This window comes from Maniola hyperantus, chromosome 1 (genome assembly GCF_902806685.2).
Source record: "Maniola hyperantus chromosome 1, iAphHyp1.2, whole genome shotgun sequence".
In the NCBI taxonomy this organism is placed as follows: domain Eukaryota; kingdom Metazoa; phylum Arthropoda; class Insecta; order Lepidoptera; family Nymphalidae; genus Maniola; species Maniola hyperantus.
Window position 1 is genome coordinate 8,348,255 of NC_048536.1, and position 16,668 is coordinate 8,364,922.

At 34.0% G+C, this 16,668-nt stretch overlaps 4 protein-coding genes across 5 annotated transcripts; 2 read left to right on the top strand and 2 right to left on the bottom strand.

Moving 5' to 3' along the window:
- Nucleotides 1–264: 264 nt before the first annotated feature.
- LOC117992937 (endoplasmic reticulum-Golgi intermediate compartment protein 3) lies at nt 265–6,185 on the top strand. 2 transcript variants are annotated; one of them, XM_069509511.1, is made up of 9 exons: nt 265–294; nt 434–608; nt 697–855; nt 1,195–1,331; nt 1,410–1,483; nt 1,626–1,791; nt 2,943–3,132; nt 5,430–5,631; nt 5,726–6,185. In XM_069509511.1, exons 2-9 carry the CDS (start codon nt 515–517, stop codon nt 5,859–5,861), a joined length of 1,158 nt encoding a protein of 385 aa, XP_069365612.1. In that variant the 5' UTR covers nt 265–294; nt 434–514; the 3' UTR covers nt 5,862–6,185. The 2 variants fall into 2 exon arrangements, with proteins under 2 accessions (XP_069365612.1, XP_034836591.1); XM_034980700.2 differs by lacking the exon at nt 265–294 and having other exon boundaries at nt 303–608.
- Nucleotides 4,111–4,736, bottom strand: LOC117993220 (reactive oxygen species modulator 1). Its single transcript, XM_034981005.2, has 2 exons — nt 4,469–4,736; nt 4,111–4,301 (listed from the first exon to the last, which is right to left on the bottom strand). Exons 1-2 carry the CDS (start codon nt 4,597–4,599, stop codon nt 4,193–4,195), a joined length of 240 nt encoding a protein of 79 aa, XP_034836896.1. The 5' UTR covers nt 4,600–4,736; the 3' UTR covers nt 4,111–4,192.
- On the bottom strand, nt 5,752–10,207 carry mTerf3 (mitochondrial transcription termination factor 3). The gene is made up of 3 exons (XM_034980798.2): nt 9,637–10,207; nt 7,121–7,335; nt 5,752–6,148 (listed from the first exon to the last, which is right to left on the bottom strand). Exons 1-3 carry the CDS (start codon nt 10,128–10,130, stop codon nt 5,871–5,873), a joined length of 987 nt encoding a protein of 328 aa, XP_034836689.1. The 5' UTR covers nt 10,131–10,207; the 3' UTR covers nt 5,752–5,870.
- A 471-nt stretch (nt 10,208–10,678) lies between these two features.
- AlaRS (alanine--tRNA ligase, cytoplasmic) lies at nt 10,679–15,639 on the top strand. The gene is made up of 2 exons (XM_034979732.2): nt 10,679–10,931; nt 12,582–15,639. Exon 2 carries the CDS (start codon nt 12,595–12,597, stop codon nt 15,502–15,504), a length of 2,910 nt encoding a protein of 969 aa, XP_034835623.1. The 5' UTR covers nt 10,679–10,931; nt 12,582–12,594; the 3' UTR covers nt 15,505–15,639.
- The last annotated feature ends 1,029 nt before the right edge of the window (nt 15,640–16,668 follow it).

Genomic DNA, 16,668 nt, shown 5'->3' on the forward strand with positions numbered 1-16,668 from the left:
TGAATAAAGATTCCATAGTTTATAAATTAATAGAAAATAAGCCGCTTGTATGAAGTACAGTACGAAGTTACGAACTGATTTGACGATCACCAATGGCTCCAGCACTGGTTAACGTAAACGTAACTTTTTAACGATCGTTAGCGCAAGCAAATGGTGAAGCAACGCTTTTTTTGATTAACGTTCGTTAGCGCCATATTTAAATGTTACGTGTCCGTCAAAATTGGTTGAAACAACCGGCCCTGAGTGATTATATTCTCTTTGACCATGCGATACGAAACGTAAAAATCATAAAAGGTAAAAATTATGTGCTCAAAGCTCACAGCAAAGTACTAATAAAAATAAATAAATGCGAGTTGTTGTGACTTTGGACATTGCTATGTGTGTATTTAAAAATTCTACAGTCAAACATTCTTTGATACATAATATTATTTAGTTCCACAGATTAATAGAAGATAAGATATAACGATTACTTTCTTTGCTGTTTATTGTGTGTTTATTATAACCTAGTAACAGTATGGAATCTCAAATTGTTAATAAATTTAAGCAACTCGATGCCTATGCTAAAACATTAGAAGACTTCAGAGTGAAAACTGCAACTGGCGCTATTAGTAAGTTTATAATATTATGTGTTTGTATGTATGTAATATTATATTATGAATTAAAGTACCTATTTCTTACTAAAAATGTTTTTTTTAGTTACTGTTATGGGTGCATCAATAATGGTTCTACTTATCCTTTCTGAATTGCACACATACATGTCACCTAATATTTCAGAAGAGCTATTTGTAGACACATCAAGGGGACACAAATTGAGAATTAACTTTGATATCATTGTACCTAGAATATCATGTGATTGTAAGTAAAAGTTTCAAATTAGATGTTCTTACTTAATGAAGGTAAAAAGTAAAACCCCCATTACTACACCTAACAGCAATCATGCTTAGCTAGCCTTAACGACAAAAGCTTCTAACAAGCAACTGAGATAGTGGAAGGGAACATAGGGTGTCAATAAATAAACTAGTTTCTCTCCTAATTACTGGCTGCCCATGATTGTGCATATAATGTACCTATGTAGAGTATGCCAGGCTCTTGTGGAGAATTTCTCTCCAGAAACAGCTTTGAACATAAAGTTTGCTGGTTGTGTATCACTTTCTTTTTTAAATGTTGTGTAAAACTTATTGTTAATATTTTCAGATTTAGTGTTAGATGCGATGGATTCTTCTGGGGAGCAGCACCTTCAAATGGACCATAACATACATAAACGAAGATTAAACTTAGATGGGGTACCAATAGAGGAACCAAAAAAAGAAGAAATAGCTCTTTCCTCAACCGTTAGTTTTAAATAATAAGATGAAATAAAAATTTAAATTATGTTACAAACTTACCTATTTAGAATTTTTCTATTCTAGGTAAAGCAGAATTCATCTGAACTAGCAAAAATTACATGTGGTAGTTGTTACGGTGCTGCCTTTAATGAAACACAGTAAGATATACACATATACAAGCTCTATTAATTGGAATGTATTTTATATAAATAGCTTCTGGTCAAATAATATACATATCTTGAATGGCTGTTTGAACACAAGTAATTTTGAATTTTATCACACGACTGAATAAAATTGTAGGTGCTGTAATACATGTGAAGATGTTAAAGAAGCATATAGACTTAAACGTTGGGCATTACCTGATTTAGCAACAATAGAACAATGTAAAGATGATGATTCATTGGAACGAACTAACCTTGCTCTGAAAGAAGGATGTCAAATTTATGGATACATGGAAGTCAACAGGGTATTTATTCAAATTGTCTCAACAGCCCCAAGTGGTTGTTTAATAAAAAGCAATACCCATTCTTCCACTAGTGGTGAGTAAAGAAATAATAATATTCTACCGCAAGCTTTCAAAATATAGTCTTTAATGCAAACTGAATCTACTATACTTTAGGTAACCGGCATACCTCATTAACTATCTGTACACCAGGATAAGAACAAAAAGTAATACCTGTGACCTGTGACATCTGAAATGAGTTTTTAACCATTTGAGTTAGTCGTAAGGTATCTTAATGTATTATGTGTATGTTTTATAATGTAAATTTTTATTTTATTGTAATTTGTAAATGTGTATATGGGTTTTTTTATGCCTGAAAATAAAAAACTATTATTATATTATTATTATTATTATTAACTAAGTAGCCCAGAACAATAACTTTTCACCTCAACTCAACAATCTTGTCTGTCTTACCCCTAGTTTTTTTTATAAAGGGCAAAACCAGAAGCTCTTCAGAAGAAATCTTCTGGTGTAGCCCATTAAAAAAAAAAACAGTTGAGCTAAAATAAATACAAAATTCTTCCATTACAAAATTAAACCTTATCAGCTTGCATTAATGAACAAATTTTAATAGTTAATATTTTGCTGCAGAATATCATTATTTTTTTAACTCGCAACAAGGGGTAGGATATTAAAAGTAAAACAAGCTGTGATAGCCTAGTGGTTAGGACATCCGTATTATAATCGAAGGTCGGGAGTTCGATCCCGGGCATTCAAACTGAGTTATGTGCGTTTTAAGTAATTAAATATCACTTGCTTTAACTGTGATGGAAAACATCGTGAGGCAAGCTGCATGCCTGAGTTCTCCATAATGTTCTCAAAGGTGTGGAAGTCTACCAACCTGCACATGTCCAGCGTGGTAGACTATGGTCGAAACTCTTTTCACTTTGAGAGACGACCTATGCTCTGTAGTGAGCTGGTGATGGGCTGATCATGATGATGAATGATGATTAAAAGTAAAAAAAATTGAAAACTGAAACTTGATATGTTATGGCCATGGAGTAAGTACTCAAAGCATTTGTGAGGATTGCCTAGGCAAATCATGATGTGCCAGCAATTCAGCTATGGACTATAACATGTCATGTACCTACTACAGTCACTTTTTAATATTTTAGGTTGGTGGAAGTTTTCACATAGCTCCAGGCAAAAGTTTTACTATAAATCATATACATGTACATGATGTTCAACCCTTTTCCTCATCAGTGTTCAACACAACACATATAATAAGACATCTATCATTTGGAACTGATATTGAAGGGGGTAACACTGCTCCTTTAGATGGAATACAGGGTTTGGCTAAAGAAGGTATGGTTATATTATCTGAGTAAAAATGATTTTAATAATTTTTCACTAATATTTTTTTCCTTAGACCTAAGAATATAGGAAGCTTCCAACCTAAGGAGGATATCTCCCCATAGAGAGAAACGTCACCAAATCCAAAAATGGCGATTTTTTTTATTGATACCACATCAACTCTTCACATTTTTCTGCAAATTTCTGTCCATCTATAAGTTATAGCTACCTACAATAAATTAATATTTGGTTTTAGCTAGTGCAAAAACATGTCTTGTTAATATGTTGGACCTTAAAGTTTAGGGAACATGTACCTAAGTAAATTATTTTTTCCTTTGCATCCATTTATCCTCCTTTGCATCCAATCACATAGTGGAGATTCTTAGGATAGTAATAGATGGCTTCCTACATTTTCTACCATAAGACTCCAAGACGGGTTTATTGATTAATTATTATCAGCTGTGCTAGTGATAAATGATAATAACAGATGGAATAAGATGGCTTAACCAGACCATCTTCCAGGCACAGAGAAAGTGAAAAGACCAGATTCAGACCTCCAAAGCCAGTAATCCATCCCAGACTTATGTCAATGTTGCATAACCAGCACATCAAATTATGAGTGACTTGCTTATGCCCATGACTTTGTCCGTGTAGATGAGGGTTGAGTTTTCAAAAACCCTTAGCTGATGTCTACATCAAAATAGATATTCTGTATGCCAAATTGCAGCTTGATCCGTCCAGTAGTTGAGCTGTGCATTGATAGATCAGTCAGTCAGTCAGCTTTTCATTTTATATATTTAGATTAGCACAGATTTCTGGTTATGTGTACAGAATCATGGTATATGACCACACAAACTAACAAGTACTGAGCAAGTACTGAAAATGTTTACCTCGCTACAAGATCTACAGCGACCAAATAATTGATCAGCTTAGTATGATATGTTATGCCTATAATTTGTTACAAGGAAAATGTTTCAAGTACATACTTCATTTTCCTTACAAACGAAATTTATTTAAAATTTTAGACAGTGGCACTACATAAAAAATATTATATACAAGTTGGGCGACTATATCAACAGCGGATACCAGTTCCTATGGCCATAAATGTACCAAAAGTACCTCCACCTTGAAGCATTACTTTTCCAACTGAATGAACCAGCTCCCTGCCTCTTGCTCCATATCTGTGAACACCCAGAATTATTTTAAAAACATTACTTACCTATTTCGGTTACAAATAATATTATTTCAATATCTTCTAACTATTTTTCTATTTGCTTTGCATTTATCATTTTTAACTAGGTACTTAAATCTTGTGGTTTCAAGAAATAGTTTAAGTATAAACGCTTACCTAAGTGCTGTAAATCCACCAAATAAGCCACCGCTTGCCATCCCCACACAAAATCCTATCATAAAACCCATCTTCATTTTATCAAAACATGATGGGCCTTGACTTTGGTAAACACCTCCGGGCACTGGCATTTTATGCCCTTTGTAATTAAATATAAAATAATTTAATAAATTCTGTGCCAATTAAAAATAAAATAGGCTAATTTTTAATTTATTATAAAAATATAGCCGCAACTAGGTTAGCGAAAATAGTGACAGCACGACAGTGACAATTTGTCAGTTGACACTTGACAGCAACAGTATTGAAGGACAGGAACTCAGGAAGGACAGAGATAGATGATAATCTTTAATAATCAGTGTTGCTAACTACTTTCCAAAACATGCAATAAACCAACCAAATTAGCATGAAAAATAGCGGCTAATTCAAAAAAGGTCGGCAATGTTTTGAAATTGGTTGCACCTTGTGTCACAGTGTTACACACCGAGGTGCTTCCGGGGTGTGACTCAACGGGAATAACCTCGGAAAATCAAGAAATCTCACGGGATTCTTATAGACCCATCCGTTTAACCGATTTATATTCATGTCCATTACTAATATCATAAATGCGAAAGTGTGTCTGTCTGCTAGCTTTTCACGGTCCAACAGTTTTTAGAGTTAGCTTACATCCCGGAAAAGGATATAGGCTACTTTTTATCCCGGAAAATCAAGAGTTACCACGGGATTATTAAAGACCCATCGTTTAACCGATTTATATGTACAGAGGTAGCTTACAACCCGGAAAATACAGGCAACTTCCTATCCCGAAAAATCAAAGAGTTCCCAAAACCGAACTCCACGCGGACGAAGTTGCGGACATCATCTACTTTTATAATACATCGATGATGATAACTGACAATGAGCATACACCTTGTATTCTGATTGGAATACTACACTACTTACACTTATTTTGATTTTTTTTCAGGTGCTGTTATGTTTCAGTATTATTTAAAAATAGTTCCCACAATGTACGTTAAATTAGATAATACAGTTCTTCACACAAACCAGTTCTCAGTAACACGGCATCAAAAGCATGTATCAAATGTGAATACGGAATCTGGTATGCCAGGTGCATTCTTTAGTTATGAATTATCACCCTTGATGGTTAAATATACAGAAAAGGAAAGGTTTGTGAAACAAAATGTATTTATTAATGGTTTTTTTTAATATATATTTATTTTATATTATAATTTCATAACTTGGATTTATTTTATATTGCAGGTCAGTAGGCCATTTTGCAACAAATATATGTGCAATAGTAGGAGGAGTGTTCACTGTTGCTGGTATTTTTGACACTCTTTTGTATCATTCACTTAATGCTTTTCAACACAAAGTTGTTTTGGGTAAAGCAGGCTAAAAACAGGCGCTACAAAGTTTTTAGAAACAGGTTGAAGTCATCAATATGGCATTTACCATGATTTCTACAAAATTCTAGATCAGTACCTTCATACAACGAAGTGATCGGTACATAATTCTCTTTATTGCGATCATACTGTGCTCTTCCCAAACTTATTAGGAACAAATGTCTTTGTTTTATCCTGAAACTTCTGCATAGAAGCACATTTGGATGATGTAATATAATACTGTGCTGTATTTTAATAACATTGTGAATGTAATTGAACCTATCTAGCAAAGATTTTTGATCTGAAACAAAAACAATAAATATTTTAAGCAAGTTCAACATGCTCTATCAATCAACATTGTTAAAAAATCCAAATTCTTTATAGCTTAACCAATTTTGATCAAGCAATAAGTATGTAAAGCTAGTAGTGGTTGTAGCATAATAAGCACTCAAAAAAAATAAAGTTATTTTTTTTATGGTAAGTAGCTACATCAAAGATTTAGATAGGTACTTTTTAAAACAAACAATAATAATCTCAAAAGAAAAATTGACCACTTGCTTAGTGGTAAGAAAATAGTGGCAGTGTAAATGAAGGGATACCTACTGCATAGTTTTGATTTTTGGCAAAAGTATTCTACTTTGCGTCCTAGAATGCATTTACGAAAAACACTACCTTATTTTATAATTAATTTTTTTCGTCATTTTAATAAGTACCAATATTTCCTATAAATCGCCCATCAACTCACAAAGTTTGAAGAATTACTAAAACCCGCAAGTCTTCAAAACATGGTTTAACAGATAACTTTACCGGTAAACAGTATCATACAGCACCATGACCATTTTCCCATTTACATCGCACATTGCATTTAAGTACCTACACACGTTTTAAAAGTAGGTAGGTACCTACCTATAGCAGATCTATATGGTACTTATAGTCCGCGTCAGGTTGAGATGGCAGTCGAAGTATGAGGCGGGGGGACACCCGGCGGCAGTCCGCACGTCACCCGCCTGAGTCGCAGTCGCCGTGAGTGTGCGTTACCTCCCCAATTGCGATCTCAACCTGTCGCGTACTATATACTATATGTGTATGCTATATCCTCAATTCAGTTTTGGCAAGCGCTGTCAGATAATCTCTGTTAGACCAATCTGTATGTTCTTTAGTGAGTTAATAACCAAATTGTAAAAAAAATGTTTATGTATCATGTATGTAAGTATTTAAGTTAAATAGCATTTGCATAGGATAATAAACTTTACTCAATTTGTTTAAAACTTACTTATCATCCATATTTTTGGTGTCCTTAGAATCAAATACTTTACGTCAATATCTGTGAAACCCATTTCTTCCTTAATTACAAAAGAATTAGTGTTTATGTGGTGTAAATTGTATGTGATAATTTTAGGTTGATTTGTTGCAAGCTGCCTTATTTCTTTACCTTCTAAGGTAAACTTTTGTTGAAAATACCCCAATCGTTTATCAATCCTTAAAGTACTGTAAAATAAAAACATTTCCACTGAATCATTTTATAAACTTATAAGTATGAAAAAACTATTAAGCCAGTGGCAAAAAAGGCCATGTATAGTCCGCGAGAGGTCGAGATAGCAATCGGGATGTGACGCGCCCCATACACCTACACAGCCCCGCGCTAACCCGGTGCGGACGAACGCGGGTTACGTGAGGGTGTGCAGGGCGTCCCCCCAACCTCATACTCGGCAGGAAAGGCATTCCGAACCAGTGGTAGATGCATCCGACTATTCGTAAGCACTTGTAAGTTTATACGAATAAAAAAGTTCATTTTTTCATTTTCATTCATTTCATACCACGATTGCCATCTCAACCTGTCGACGACTACTATGCATTTCAAAAGAGAAAAGTATGTACTTATATTACTACTACTAGTACTATATGTACTATACTATGTATAGTACTATATGTACTTTTATTTTAATAGTATAGTCATAATGGCCAGATAAGAGCTAATAGCAATAAAACTTTTAAACAATAGTGTTTTATATTTTGGACAGTCATAAGTCCTAATAAGTGGAAGTAAAATTCAACCTAAAGGACCACTTGCTTTAAAGCTAAAGATCTATTATATTTCCTTCAAACAATGGATTCATAGGGCTGTCAAATAAATGTATATTTTAAACAGCCACTATCATAGCTATATATAAGGTAAATAATAAAACAAATAGTAATAACAATCGAAGTAATGTACAAAAATAATCTATCACTTTTATTTCAAAACATTAGACTAAATAGTTTTTACTATTTGTTTACACTGAAAATTTAAATAAATCCGACCCGGTTAAATAAATAAATAAATTCAAAAGTAAACGCGTCCCATCTTAGGCCACATCATCACTGTCCATCAGGTGTGATTGTCGACAAGCGTTTGCCTCTAATGAATAAAAAATAAAAATAAACTACATAATAATTTTCGCACGCGTGGTCATTTTGTCAGTTGTACAAAAAGACTGGTTGCCTGGTTGGGATATCAGTTTGTTACAACCCTGTGGTCAATTTTTTTTATAATTCTCCTACAAGTATTATTGACATCATTTGACATTAAACCTTACTGCAAACTCTTACATTAGCTTTTTGAATGTGTAAGTACTAACTTGTGATCTTTTAGAATATTAATTTATCTAATTAGTAAACTTTTATTGCTTTTAGCTCTATCTGGCGGGCTCGACTAATACCTATAGTGTAATTATTTGTCTTAAATTCAAGAGTTCTATAGGTACATTGGGGCCGATTCTCTTGTATACGATCTCTAAACTAAACTAAATTAACAGGTCTAAATCTAGTGCTGTCCTTTTCCGCCAGCAACATTATGAAAAGGATAGCAATAGATTTAGACGTGTTATTTTAGTTTAGTTTAGAAATTGTGTACAATGGAATTAGCCACATTATCAAACTAAGAATAGGAACTTGTGACTTTTCGCCATCATATGACATCTTAGCTGGCTGTTGAAGCGCCTACAACATTTTCCGGCACTAATTCGTCGACTCCTAATTTTAACGTTCACTTATTTAGTTAATTGTTTCTTCATAGTATTTTTGTTATTGCATATAGATAAATTAGTCACTTTTACAACTCATGTTTAATATTTTGGAATCAAACCATGGCACCAATTCTAAGCACAACCTAATTTTAGAGTATTCGCGCCCTCTTCTTACTATTGTAATATGAAAAGGACAGAAGCAGTTTGACATTTCTAAATTTAATTTTTAGATGGTAAAACTCGTGATTTTAGCACGCACTCGCGAACCTACCGTTTAAATTTGTATTGTGCACTAAAATTTAGAGTCTTTAAATGTGAAAGTCATGTTCCGTTCCTTTTTTAGCATTAGTAAAAAGAAAAGGATGCAGATACTCTAAATTTAGTTTAGAGAGAGACTAGAGAATCGGGGCCATTAATAATCTAAAATCACACATTTATTATCTTTTCCAAATGTCAGTTCATGCAACATAATATTTTTATAACCACCCGCAATTTTCTATAGATTTTTGTATCGATTGACGTTTTCATAAATTCCTTTGTTCTTCATCTGCTTGTTAAAAACTAACCAACGGTCTGCGCTCAATAAATCATTTTACAACTGCAAGAAAAATCTTTAAATTGTCATCCACACATCTACACTGGCAATATAATATTTTTAATAAACCATACTTTTTGATCACAGGTCAGAGGTCACTGAAGTTCCTATTTTTATTTTGATCTCATTGTATGTACCAACCTACTTATTATTATATTTTTTAAACAATACATAATAGTAAAGTTTTACCTAAACATCAACCAGAAAGGATTTCTTGTTATAATTCGTTTTATTTGATCTGCGCTAAAATGTTTTGATTTCAAGTAGTTAACTCTCACTTGAAGGTCTTCCACTGGTTCACACAGGATAAGAGGGTTTTTGGTTATAAACTGCCCAATGTTTTCTTCATCAACATAATCTTTTAAAAAAAGAATATGATTCTTCATATCATTGTTAAAATCTAGTTTAAGTATTTTACTTGCAATATGTGGCCTCTTTTCAATTTTACTAAGATTCACATTTAGATGAAGCAAATTTTGTAATGTTTGAGAGCTGTTTACGTAGGCTGATAAATTAAATGACTCCTGAAAGTAGGGCTCAATTTCAGACACATCCTCCAAAGAGTGCAATGTTTTGTCTACTTGTTTTCCTTTATCATCGTAAAAGTTCACTAAATTACTAACACTTCTAATTGACTTCACATTACTTATAAAACATCTATTCAAAGCATAGCACAAATTCATGATTATTTATTTGCTACTATTACTTTATTACTATTAAAATATAATAATTGTCACCATATTAATTTTAATTACCTATCTCCCGTAGATAGAGTAATAAAGGTAGATGCAGGAACGTTTGCTTTCTCATTCACACTAAAAAGAGCAAAGTTACTAATGTGATAAACAGAGACGCAGCTAACCTATTTTTTGTCCCTTATCGTGTAACCGGTTTTTTTCAAGGACTACAACTTTAGTTGCAAAACAAACTTTGAGAATTCGTGGCGTAATTGTATTTCTCATTAGTTATTTACTTGTTTTCACATAAAAAACATTTAATACAAATATTGTTGATTGCTTAATACAAATATTGACAACTAAACAATGGTAATTAAAATTGTCGTGGTATTCATCGTTACGTCGTGCTATTGCTATCTCATACGCAATTTACACAGAACTTCAATCTACCTTTATTACTCTATCTACGCGAACGAACAACTGTCGTGGGAACATCGAAGACTCAGACTAAGTATTAAGGAGAATTGGCATTAAATCGCCTGTAAAACGTAGTGATTATATTCTCTTTGTTCGCCTGCACATAGTACATTGAATATAGGGGTATTCGCCTGCCTGGTTGAGCCCGTTTACCTTTTTCTTTATTCATTTCATCACCTATATTTATTACATATGGTGCTGCTGCTCTGCTTATCTACAATTTACCGAGTCTTCAATGCTCATTGCCCACACCAACGTATTGTAGGTAGTGGTTACCAGTTGTTACATTCACGTTGTTGCCTACGTTAAATTATATCGTGCTACATAAAGGTATATAACTTTTAACTTTGTATTTTGCCTAAAAATGATAACAAATCTATTACAATATGTCATGCAATAATTTAATATTACCTATTAAATAGGTTGGATAATAAATACTCTGTCAGCACTTAAAAACTTTCACCTTCATATTGTGTATTACGCACCATATGGATAATTATTATGTAAAATGGTTTAACTTTATTTCAATTTATAACAATTTTAGTTAAAGTTTTTAGGATCATATTTTTTTAGCCACTATGTACATGCAGATAGCTATTATAACGTAGGCATCCGCTAAGAAAGAATTTTTGAAAGTTCAACCCCTGAGGTGGTGAAATAGGGGTTTGAAAGTTGTGTAGTCCACGCGGACGAAGTCGCGAGCATAAGCTAGTTCCAATATATAATTTTTACACTCAAGGGTCCTGAAATATAATAGACGTTTGCCAAAGAAAAAAGGTTTAGGTACAAGGTACATTAATATATAATGTATCTAAACCTTCCTCTTGAAATGTTTGATAAGTAACTTTAATATATATAGAATTTATAGATAAGTATATAATATTGCAACTGAATGTAAGAGTCTGAGCCAAAGCAAAGTCAAAGTATGCTACATACATCTTGATGATGTCTGTAACTTTGTGGATTTAGGTTTTTGAAAACCCCATGGGAGCTCTTTGATATTCCAGGATAAAAAGTATAATCTCCAGCATGGAAGCTATCTCTGTACAAAATAAAAGACGCCTGCAGCTTCCTCATCTGGATATAGGTTCTTTAAGAATCATGTCGGAACTCTTTGATTTTCCGAGACTAAAATCTATCTCTGTACCAAATTTTGTCAAAATCCTATGGATAACAGGAATAGGTGATAAGCTAACAGATGCAATTTCATATTTATTTTATAATATTACACGGTGCCGGATTACCCGGGGTCCACACCCCCGGTAATCCGGCACCGCCTGTAATCCGACATGACAATCTTTGCTAATGCATTGATGATCGAACACGTTATAACGTGTATGCACCATCACTATTGTGCTCGACGCGTAGGGTTTTGACGTCGTCGTTTTGACTCTGATTGCTTAGTTTGAGTTTGAAGTTTGAAGAAGATAGCGGTGTCGTCTAGTGTGTGTTCATTGTTTACTGTTTACTCATTATGTATTAGGTATGTATTCGTACCTAGTAATATTGTCACAAGCTCATAAGTGAAAGCACAAAACACTGACAATTAAAGAAAAATGTGATATTTTAGACCGCCTTAATCGTATTGTATTTGTCGGATCACAAGATACCCATTTTGTAAAAAAATCTGGACTATAGGGGGTCTTAGGCAGTACTCTATAATCCGACAAATTCGATAGTCCGACACTGCCCTGCAAAGTGTTTGTCGGATTACTGGGGGTCCACTGTATTATGGTTTATATAATGTACTAGATGATGCCTATGATAATTTATGGTTACATCACAAAAATAATGAATTTCGCACACTAGCAGTAACAGATATAGTAACATATATTAATGTGTTAATATCATTATGGAACTTAAAAAAAATTTATTTAAATGATATGCAGCTATGATCATAGCATATTTTTCTTATTTATTTTTTGTAATGTTTGATTGATCAAAAGAATTAAGTTAAGATTGAGATTTTTTGTTTGACAGGTAAACCACTAGAATGGATACTTCTATGACCGGAAACAAAATCAGACAAACTTTTATTGATTTCTTTATAACTAAAGGGCACAAGTATGTCCATTCTTCTTCGACAATTCCACATGATGACCCTACTTTATTGTTTGCAAATGCAGGAATGAATCAGTTTAAACCAATATTTTTGGGATCTGTTGATCCCAACTCTGATATGGCCCAATATGTAAGAGTTGTCAACACTCAAAAATGTATAAGGGCTGGAGGAAAGCATAATGACTTAGATGATGTAGGAAAAGATGTCTATCATCACACCTTTTTCGAAATGATGGGTAATTGGTCCTTCGGCGACTATTTTAAGAAAGAAATTTGTTCTTGGGCTTGGGAACTACTTACTGAAGTTTACAAGTTATCAGGAGACCGGTTATATGTAACATACTTTGGGGGTGACGAATCCTCTGGATTAGAACCAGATTTGGAGTGCAAAAATATATGGATTAATTTAGGTGTACCTGAATCTCATATTCTGCCAGGTAGTATGAAAGACAACTTTTGGGAGATGGGTGAAACAGGACCTTGTGGCCCATGTTCTGAATTGCATTATGATCGAATTGGCGGACGAAATGCTTCACATCTTGTTAACATAGATGATCCTGATGTTCTTGAAATTTGGAATTTGGTGTTCATACAATTCAATAGAGAAATGGATGGATCATTGAAGCTTCTCCCAAAGAAACATATCGATTGTGGCTTAGGACTAGAGAGATTAGTTTCTGTAATTCAAAATAAAAGAGCAAACTATGACACAGATTTCTTTATGCCTATATTTCAAGTCATACAAGAGGGTACGAAAATAAGACCTTATAGTGGTAAAGTTGGTTCTGATGATACAGATGGAATTGATATGGCATATAGAGTGTTGGCTGACCATGCAAGAACCTTAACCATCGCTTTATCTGATGGTGGACATCCTGATAACACAGGAAGAGGCTATGTATTAAGAAGGATTTTAAGAAGAGCTGTTCGTTTTGCCTCAGAAAAACTAAATGCAAAGCCTGGATTTTTTGGATCTTTAGTTAATACTGTTGTAAAATTACTGGGTGATGTGTTCCCTGAAATTACAAAAGATCCCGAATCGATAATTCAGATTATAAATGATGAGGAAGTTCAATTTTTAAAAACTCTAACCAGAGGTAGAAATTTGCTTAACAGGACCATTGAAAAACTTGGTGACTCGAAAACAGTTCCCGGTGATGTTGCTTGGAGGATGTATGATACATATGGTTTTCCGATTGATCTAACTCAATTAATGTGTGAGGAAAAAGGATTAACAATTGATATGGAAGCTTATGAAAGAGCTAAAAAAGAATCTCAGTTAACATCTCAAGGAAAGAGTGTTGGACTTGAGGACTTACTAGCCTTAGACATTCATGCAATCAGTCATTTACAAGAGACTGGCGTACCTGTAACAGATGACTCGTCAAAATATAACTATACTCCATCTTCTACAGCAAAAGATGCTGAATATAAATTTGCACCATGTATAGGAACAGTTTTGGCATTACGACAAAATAAAGAGTTTGTGAATGAGGTTACCAGTGGCCAAGAATGTGGTGTTATTTTGGATCGCACAAGTTTTTATGCAGAACAGGGAGGGCAAATATTTGATGAAGGATATATGGTTAAAACTGACGATGAAAGTGTTGAATTTACAGTAAATAATGTACAAGTCAGAGGTGGATATATTCTCCATACAGGTAAAGTTGAAGGTACACTTAAAGTTGGAGACAAAGTTGTGTTGAATATAGACACAGAAAGACGTCGTTTGGTTATGAATAATCATACTGGAACTCATATCTTAAATAATGTCTTGAGAAAAGTTCTCGGAAATGATTCTGATCAACGTGGCTCTCTTGTTATGCCAGATCGTTTAAGATTCGATTTTACTAATAAAGGTCCTATGACTGTTAAACAGATAAAAGATACGGAGGACCAGATCAAATCAATTATTAATGATAACAAATGTGTTTATGCTAAACACATTGGCTTAAGTGCAGCTAAAAAAATTAATGGCCTTCGTGCCATGTTTGATGAACACTATCCAGACCCAGTTCGTGTCCTTTCAGTTGGCATACCTGTTGATGAATTGGAAAATAATCCTGATGGCACAGCTGGATTTGAAACATCTGTTGAATTATGTGGTGGTTCACACTTGCACCAAACTGGTCATATTGGAGATTATGTTATTGTTAGTGAGGAAGGTATAGCTAAAGGTATACGAAGAATTGTAGCAGTAACTGGTCCAGAAGCTACGAAAGCCCTTAATAAAATGAGTATCCTTGAAAATGAAGTTAACAATATTGCTAATTTTATCAAAGATCAAGGTGATAATCTTAATCATAAAGATATTGTTAAGAAAATCGTAGAACTTACTAATGACGTATCTCACGCTCAAATAGCTTATTGGAAAAAAGAAGAATTAAGAACAATGCTTAAAAATTTAAAGAAACAACTAGACGATAAAGAAAGAGCTGCTAAAGCAATGACGATCAATTTAGTGATTGAGAAAGCCAAGGAATTATGTCTACAAGAAAATTCTTCAGAAATTATTGTATGTGAATTAAAAGCATATAATAACACAAAAGCCTTAGATGGTGCTTTAAAGCAAGTGAAGCAGCTACAACCTAACTCAGCTGCTATGTTCTTTTCCGTTGATGATGATTCCAATAAAATATTTTGTTTAGCAGCTGTGCCTAAAAATCTTATTGACAAAGGTTTACTGGCATCTGAATGGGTTCAATCTATTGTGTCAATCATTGGTGGGAAAGGCGGCGGAAAAGCAGAGTCTGCCCAAGCTTCTGGAGCTAACCCAAAAGGGTTGTATGAAGCCATTAAAGTGGCACGCAATTTTGCTGAAAACAAATTAGCATTAGTTTGAAGTAGTATAACTACAAAAGCGACTTTTCTAATTATCAGGTTGTATTGCATAAGTTAGATTGAAGCATTTTATTCATTGGTTACTATACTAATTATGCTTGTAAAATAATTTTTAAATATATTTCTTTTCTTTGGTCTTCTTTTTCTCATTTCTGTTTCCCCTTAAAAATACAGTACAAAAAATTTCAAAGTAGGTTGTACAGGAATTATGCTTACAATTCGATGCAATCAAAATTTATTCATTCATACCAATGACATTCTAATAAGCATGGACACATCGTGGCATACAACACAAGAGCCCAAACATGGCACACGTTTCTAAATTCACCCTATTTAGCTTCTACTGCCCCATTTATACATTCCCGCTAACATTCAAGTCCTGTAAACTAACCTCAGTGATTAAGCCGCAATGTAAATCGATTAAGCACTCTAGGCTGAATAAGGTGATTTTAGAAGCAAACTTGAACAAAAAATGGAATGGAGTAGTGTAGCACTATTAATTTTTGTTATTTCTTTGAGAGATTTTTCGTTTTTGTAAATATGAAACTATTATACTATATCTATTCTATATCTGCTCGTGATGATTCACTGACTGACTGACTGACTCATTTGATCACCTTCATACACCTTGATACACTTCTGTAAAATTTTGTGGTTTTTTTTTACCGATGGTTTCGTATAGAGGACAAAAAATGATTCGGAGGAAAAATATGGATAGAGCTGATGATTGAGGATTTCGGTGAGGAGCACGGCCAGGGTATTGAAGATAGGTGGGGGGTGCTCGAACAAATGTCACTCAGAACTTCATCCAATTGACAGGGAGCTGAAAAATAAAACCAAATAAAGATAAACAATATTACCTTCGAAGCATGTAATATGTTTTTCTTAACTGGGAAAACTTGCAAGTTTTTTTATTCACTACAAGCTAGCCCTAGATTGCAATCATACCTGGAAGAAAGTGATGATACAGTCTACGATAGTAGCGGGCTAACTTGTAGGGGTGGGGTAAAATCCACACCCGTTATAGATGTTTCTATATGGCATCGTACCGGAACGTTAAATCGCTTGGCGGTAGAGTGGTAAGTAGCCACGGCCAAAGGCCTCCCACCAGCCGACCAAAACCAATTAAGAAAATCTCAATCGGCCCAGCCGGGAATCGAACCCG

Bases quoted from the DNA above. Each gene is read 5' to 3' on its own strand.
- mTerf3 (XM_034980798.2), bottom strand. From the start codon at position 10,130: ATGAATTTGTGCTATGCTTTGAATAGATGTTTTATAAGTAATGTGAAG. The intron at 7,336-9,636 runs GTAAAACTTTAC...TTTATTTTACAG, and splicing joins CCTTTCTGGTTGATGTTTAG to TACTTTAAGGATTGATAAAC. The intron at 6,149-7,120 runs GTAAGTTTTAAA...TTTTTGTTTCAG, and splicing joins ACCAAAAATATGGATGATAA to ATCAAAAATCTTTGCTAGAT.
- LOC117992937 (XM_069509511.1), top strand. From the start codon at position 515: ATGGAATCTCAAATTGTTAATAAATTTAAGCAACTCGATGCCTATGCT. The intron at 1,484-1,625 runs GTAAGATATACA...ATAAAATTGTAG, and splicing joins GCTGCCTTTAATGAAACACA to GTGCTGTAATACATGTGAAG. The intron at 5,632-5,725 runs GTTTGTGAAACA...TTTATATTGCAG, and splicing joins AAATATACAGAAAAGGAAAG to GTCAGTAGGCCATTTTGCAA.
- LOC117993220 (XM_034981005.2), bottom strand. From the start codon at position 4,599: ATGCCAGTGCCCGGAGGTGTTTACCAAAGTCAAGGCCCATCATGTTTT. The intron at 4,302-4,468 runs GTAAGCGTTTAT...GGGTGTTCACAG, and splicing joins GGTGGATTTACAGCACTTAG to ATATGGAGCAAGAGGCAGGG.
- AlaRS (XM_034979732.2), top strand. From the start codon at position 12,595: ATGGATACTTCTATGACCGGAAACAAAATCAGACAAACTTTTATTGAT.